Source organism: Hipposideros armiger, unplaced genomic scaffold (assembly GCF_001890085.2).
Source record: "Hipposideros armiger isolate ML-2016 unplaced genomic scaffold, ASM189008v1 scaffold_8, whole genome shotgun sequence".
Classification (NCBI taxonomy): domain Eukaryota; kingdom Metazoa; phylum Chordata; class Mammalia; order Chiroptera; family Hipposideridae; genus Hipposideros; species Hipposideros armiger.
Window position 1 is genome coordinate 3,538,680 of NW_017731358.1, and position 7,053 is coordinate 3,545,732.

General features: G+C 39.7%; 1 protein-coding gene across 1 annotated transcript in view; it reads left to right on the top strand.

Moving 5' to 3' along the window:
• Window positions 1-2,009: 2,009 nt before the first annotated feature.
• Window positions 2,010-7,053, top strand: part of FYTTD1 (forty-two-three domain containing 1) — a 37,128-nt gene continuing 32,084 nt past the window's right edge. Inside the window, exons 1-2 of the mRNA XM_019652105.1 lie at window positions 2,010-2,216; window positions 6,718-6,846. Coding sequence (XP_019507650.1) covers window positions 2,114-2,216; window positions 6,718-6,846 — 232 coding nt within the window. The 5' untranslated portion in view covers window positions 2,010-2,113. The remainder of the gene's footprint in view (window positions 2,217-6,717; window positions 6,847-7,053) is intronic.

The window sequence follows — 7,053 nt, forward strand, 5'->3', positions numbered from 1 at the left end:
CCAGCCCTTGTAGCTGGCTGATCGACTTTTTGGACAAGCCCCAGTTCTGATTTCTTGGCTTGTCTCTCTTCTCACTGTTGCTATGTGTATCTCGGATTGTTGTTTGTATTTTGTGTGTGACTGACCTATCCTTACCTAGAATGCCTCTTGTTTTCCCCTTTGGACCCTGGGTGATTGCTCTGAGACTCTGAGACCCCAAAGCCCTTGGGAAAATCTGAAAGTCTGAAACACAACAGCTAGGTTTGCTTATGAAATATTGGAGCATGCTCCCTTTAGAGCTAAAGAGATTTGGGATGGGGCTTAGTTTGAGGAGAAGACCAGAATAAAAGGGAATCTTAATATACTAGTGGTGAGAAGGATTTTATACAATTGAGATTTTTATTATCTGTCCCATAAATACCTGAAGTACAAAAATGCATCCAAATTCTAAATGCATTACTTTTTTCCATAAAATTAAGAAGTTAATCTAAGGTTTCTCCCTGTAGTTTACTCCCACAAATACGCAGAGATTGTAGAAGTTATTTCTAGTGAGAGAAGGATAGTATGGAGAAATATGTCTTGTGCTTAGATTTTAGAACTGAAAGGATCTTAGGCATAATTAAGTATAACATATATGTAGTATAACTACTTCCTTGTTTTGAAGACGAGTATGAGCCCCACTCTCCCATGTTCATGCAGTGATCACACGAGTTGAGTGAAAAAAATACCACTCAATAAAACAAAAAGTACAGGTCTCCCTTGTACTTTTATCTTTATAACCCAGTTTCCCTCTTTCTTAGTTAGCAGTTAGTGTGGTGACAGCTACAGGGTCCAATAGTATTAAAATCAATCAATCACCTTGTGCTTAAAGCATACCCATTACTCTACTTGAGATGCCGAATGTTGTTCTTGGGTCTTTTTGAGTCCAAAGATTCCTCCACCATTAAAGTTTATTTTATCCTTCATAGGTGTCTCCTCATCTGATTCCCCCTTCTTATATAGTTATATTTTCGTCCTGGGGAAACATTAAGTACAGGCTACTGTGGTTTTGAGATACTTTAAGTCACTGGTTCCTTTCTATGCAAAAAGAAATTTTAGAAAGTGGAGAGGAGGAAGGTGGCGGAGATTTCTAAATGGACAGAACACCTGCCCTTGGTTTTTTTCCATAGATGCAAATGTTTTGGATAGTTTTATGCTGTTATGAGGATGATATAAACTAAATGCTTCCACACAAGCATTGTGGAGAAGGTAAGAAGAGAGGGAACATCACGTTTTGTAAATACAAAAAAAAAGTTACTATGAAAGAATTCATCAAATATTAATATTTTCCTATAGGGATGATAAGAAATAAAATGAATCCTATCAATTCCCAACGCAAATGAATTAGGGGAAAATGCAGCCAAATAAGCAGAGGTACTTACCCCTCTCCCAAGGGAAGATGAGGTCTTATTAAGGTAGCGAGTACCGTGCACGATGTTTTGAGAGTGCCAGTTGAGAAATGATACAGATAGGGGAAACGTTAGCATTTACTTTTATTGGTATGGTGACGCAAGAATTGTCACTGCAGCCTTTGGTCTGCGTCCAGACGTAGCGACTCCGCATGCTGCAGGTGGAGGAACTGGCCACGGAGAGGGGAGCCGGGACGCAATTCTGCAATCTATGCTCACAGGGGTCTGTTCTGCCTCCGAGGCTGCATTGCAGTGAGGTGTGAAAGGTTCGCGTGTACCAAAGCTTACGGGCCCTTCTGTAGCAGGAGGGATTCGAAGGACACGGAGAAGCATGATCTCATTTGAGGCATGTGATTCTGAGGTGCTCAGGGTCCAGCATCACCCAATTGGGTAGGAAAGGCGAAATGCTAAAACGACGGCTCTTGCAAGCGCCCAGAGTACCGAGTGCAATGTTTCCTCCTGTCCGGCAAGGGCCGCTAGGAGCGTGTCCCAGCGTGGGGCCGCTCACGTCGGACGTTGGTCTCTGTGGCCCCTCCCTCCGCCCCAGCCGCGGATGGCAGGGCGAGGACGCCGCCAGCACGCGTGCGCGCTCCCTCGGTGCAGCTAGTCCGTGAGCGTGAGTGGGAGGTGGCAGGCCTCAGACTGTGGCCTTCTCCACTAACTGATCCAGCGCGACGCCTCCAGCCATGAACCGGTTTGGTACCCGGTTAGTGGGAGCTACGGCGACCCCGTCACCGCCGCCGAAAGCCCGCAGTAATGAAAACCTCGACAAAATTGATATGTCTCTGGGTGAGGAGCCGAGTTGGACCGAGTTGAAGTGGGGGGGAGGGTGTGGGTGGAACCAAGTATCGCGGTTTGTGGGGGAAGGAGGTTGGCCGCAGTTGTGGATCGAGTTTTCTTGCGGTGGGCGGGACCCAGTGAGGGCCTCTGGGGACAGGGAGAGCGTTAGCTGGTGCAGCGTGCGGGGGTCGTGCTTGAGGGATCCCGGCGTCCCCTCGGAGGGGCTGTGTCTGAGGAGGGAGGTGAGGGCGGATGGCGCTGCGGGACCGGAGGTTTGGAGGGTCGAGGGGTGCGTAACTTCTGTCCCCCCGGAGGGGCGCTACCACTCGCGGGTGACCCCGGCTCTTTGTGAGGAAACTCCGCGGGCTTCGCCTCCAGGGTGTTCGCTGTGAGCGTTATCCGGCGAGCGAGAGGAATGGTGCGACTCAGCCATCCTTTCTGAGGAAAGCTCGGAGAGCCCGGCTGGATCCGCATTCGGTTAAAATCAGTGTCTCCACTAAAGGGCTCGTTGGGCATTTTCTGTGCCCAGGCCTATGCCTGGCGCCGAATGAGAAGAGTAAAGACGTCCCCGAGAATTGGCGGTTTCTGACGTGTGCCAGACCTCGGGACCACAACTGGGCACAGACCCCGGAGCGTTTGTCAGAAAATATCGTTAGGCAGGACTTAATCAGAGGGTACTTTATTAGGCGGTGCCGAGAGAAGCAACAATTCCTTATCTAGGTCTCCAAGTTAGCTACTTAGAAAAAAAAAAAGGCAAAAACAGAGGGAGAGATTCGCATGAATTGATGCGAAGCCGGATAAAGCATGGGATCTAGCACGTATAAGAAGGGGGTGGAGGGTGGTTCGGTGATGATGATGTAAAAAGCCGGAGGATTGGCGATTTAATTAAAAATGGAGATCTAGCACTACTGAGGCACGAGTCTCTGAGTTTGGCTTTGCTAGTTTAAAAGGAATTACATTTTTGTCGGGATTCAAATTGTATTAGATGTAGTTAGCTTTGCCTGTTCTTTCTGTTTTGGGATATTTGAAAAGTACCTGAGTAGTGGATACAGAGGTGTTACTTTTCCGAGGACGGTAATTTTCTTGTGTTGTAGTTTACCTGCAGAGTTTTTAGTCAGAAGTCAAGAACTCTTGGTTTCTATCACTGCCACAGGTCAGAACCCAGTATGTGACTTAAGTAAATCACCAGAAATAATAGATGTGGCCTTAACTTTTGTCTTACTGCTGGTCAGTAATGAACCCTAAAGGAATGAGACATCTTTTGAGCTAAGGCCAAGAAAAAAATATCATAACGAATATTTATTGAGTGCTTACTACCTGCCAAGCACTAGACTAAACATTTTATGTGTGTTAGCTTGGTTTATCCTCATAATAACCCTAATGATAACTCATAATGTACTCGTAATGATAAAGACATGGAATCCAGAATCGCACTGTATCCGTTTAAATCTGACTTCTGCCACTAATAGCAATGTGATCGTATGCAAATTACTTCTCAGTGTCTCATCTGTAAAAAGGTGATAATAATTGGCTTATCTACCTTAGAGGGTTGCTGTAAATATTGAATGAGTCAAGGCAATGCATATATAAACTGCTTAGAACAGTAACAACTATATATATATATATATATATATATATATATATATATATATAGGCATACTATATAAACCATTGTTATTTCCATTTTACAAAACCTGAGGCTTAGAGAAATAACTTGCCTGAAGTCATACAACAAGTAAGTGATGGAGCAAGGATTTTGGTCTGGCTCTGGAACCCTAAGCTGTAGATATTGTAGAAGTGTTAAACAACTATTTTCAGAACCAATACATTTCTTAAGTTTCTAGGATTTTTGTGTGTATTTTGTTTGATGATTAGTATGTTCAAGTGAAGAAAACTGAGGGATAATTCCCTCTGAAGGTAGAAATGAAGTGCTGTGAATAGCTAAAATAAAGAGCTTGATCTCTTTTCTCTCCTCCAAGAACTTACTGTTAGATATAGTCCAAGAGCATTCTTTCAGCTGCCTTTTTGTTTTGTTTTAGTGAGAATTTTACAGATATGGGATGGAGAAATACCTATTTTAGACAACTGTTATGCTTTGTGAATGTTTCATTTTATCAGGTCTGCAGAGGTTTTAGAATCTAATTTTTTTTTAAATAGTGGTTCTACCAGAATTATATGAATATTCATGTGTAATATCTACCAAGGTTACCAGTAACTGATCTCATTGTGGCTCAGTTTCTTAATTTGAAAATGAGTATTATTGTACTTATTTCATAGAATTGTTGTGAGAATTAAATGAATGCATGTCAGAACAATGCCTGTTAGTACTCAGTTACTACTAGTACTATTGTTAGGACCATGTATATACATACCCCTGGTGTTATAGGAGGAACTTTTAAAAATAAAAGTAGCTCATCATAATGGATTTTTTTGTTTTCTGATACCTACCCTATCTTCTCCCTGAGTAGGAGAAAGATATTCTCTCCTTTTAGGTTGGAAGAATCCTCTCTGCCATAGTAGCTCATTTAACTTGAGGACTTAGATAATAAAGTGTTTAAATATAAAACGTAATTTTATACTTGATATGCTTTGCTACTTTTAATTTATAATTTTTTGTTTGTTTGTTTGTTTGCTTGTTTTTAGCTGAGCCATCCTGCCACCTGTTGGCAGCTCAGCGGCAGCTCATCTCGGGCCAGGACTCGAACCGCTGTTGCTCAGAGCTCGCACTCGTGAGTGAGCGCTTAACCAACTAACTGAGCCACTCTGCCGACCCTATAGTTATGTTTATACTCTATAATGCTCTATTTTAAAATGAACCTGGTTAATAAAAAAAATTTTCTTTTTTTGGTCCCCGACCACATTCATTTTTTTGGTGTACTCTCATGGCTCTGAAATTTTAGACTTCTGGTGAAGAATAGCACCCTGTTAAGGGAAAGTAGTGTTTCAAAATTAGCATCTATTTCCTTTCTGCTCACTGAGAATTTAACATGCTTATGTATTTGATATTCATGAAACCATTTTATTTGTTTTTTTAAACTGTTTTTAGTGTCTTTAACTTTGTTGAACTCTTTTGTAGTTGAAGGATTGATCTCAAGAAGATAACGAAGTACTTTGGGTAGATTTGAATTATTTTATATGAATATTTGTTTGAATATGAGTAAGAGTTTTAAGGATTATAGATGAGTGAGGTAGAGTAGTAATATATAAGAAAAAAATCCCTATAACCTAAGTTTCCTTCTTTGACTTGAGAAAAGTCTAATTATATTGATAAAGTTGTTAGATTATTTCTCTAAATAATCTAGTCTGGAAAAAAGTCACTGAGGTGAATTAGTTTTGTGATGTTTTATTAAGAAATTGTTGACCATGTTCACTTTCTTAGGTTTATTTGCTTTATGTTCAATCATCAGAATTAATATTGGAGTTGGGACTTTGGAGAAATTGTTTGGACATTCCTTCAATGAATATTTTTGGCTTCTAGTAACCTTTTAAATTTATTAAAGTATAGTTGGCATACAATATTGTATTAGTTTCAGGTGTACAGCATAGTAATTCGACATTTATGCACCTTACCATGTGATCCCCACGATAAGTCTATTAACCATCTATTGTGCATAGTTATTACGATATTATTGACTCTTGTCCCTGTTCTACTAACCTCCTTTTAACAGACGTAAATAGGAATCTGGAGAACATTTTGTTTCCTGGTCTTCACATTGTTCTGTTGTGATATTGGAGCAATGTGATACTTGTGAATTACCTTGGGACACTTTGAAAGTGTTTTTGGAAATAATGGGCATTAGAGAAAGCAGTGTAGCAAGAAAACTAAGGTAACCCTGAATTACTTTGCTAAAGGAGCGGAAACCAATAGTATTTTCTTTTTGTACTATATCTTTATTGTGGTACTTGTTTGATTTTGTATTTCCTATTTACATGTCTGTTTCTATCAGTAATTTTAAACTTATTGAGAACAGGGGCTATATTTTACTTTTGTTTGTTTCTGTTGCAGTACAGCCTGCCACAAATATTCATTGCACATAGTATAGTGCTTAATAAATATTTGGTGAATTGAGATGAACTTAAAATTTTAGTCTTTTAATTGAAGGATTTATTTTTTGACTGCCTGTGGTTTTATTGAAAGGTAGTCATCTTTAAAAACTGGAGACTTCTGTAATTATGGGAAGAAGTATTGGTAATTTTTATAAATAGCCTTTTGATGTTTACGTTTATCAGGGAAAGAAAGAAATACTATGAATAACAGAAATCTTCATTAATTGGTAGGTCTACTTTGGGCTGTTGTTTTGAACTTTTCCTAGAAAATCTTCCTTCAATGGCCCAAGTGTTTTGACTGATGTGAGTTTTTATCTTCTTATTATTATCCTCTTATGCAAGTGCTTTCAAAGTAGAAAAGAAGTTAGGGGCATGGAAATCTTATCAACTAGAAAATGAGACTGAGTAATTGAGTCATTAAGTTAAAATGAAAACAAGTAATCATCACATTCCTCTATCACAGATGATATCATCAAATTGAATCGAAAGGAAGGAAAGAAGCAGAATTTTCCGAGACTAAATAGAAGACTCCAGCAAAGTGGTGCCCGGCAATTCAGGTTGAGAGTACGATGGGGAATCCAACAGAATTCTGGTAAGTTTTGCAAGCAAGAATATAGAGCTGTTATTTAGGTTCATAGTATACTATCTTTAATACATACTTAAAACATGGAGGAAATATACCAGTACCCTTTGTTTGTGATTTGTAATCACTCTCAAGTTTTTGTTTAATCTTAAAATCTGGTAAAAATTTAAGTTGCCTTAAATAGTTGATAGCACTGTTTCTTTTTTTTTTTTTTTT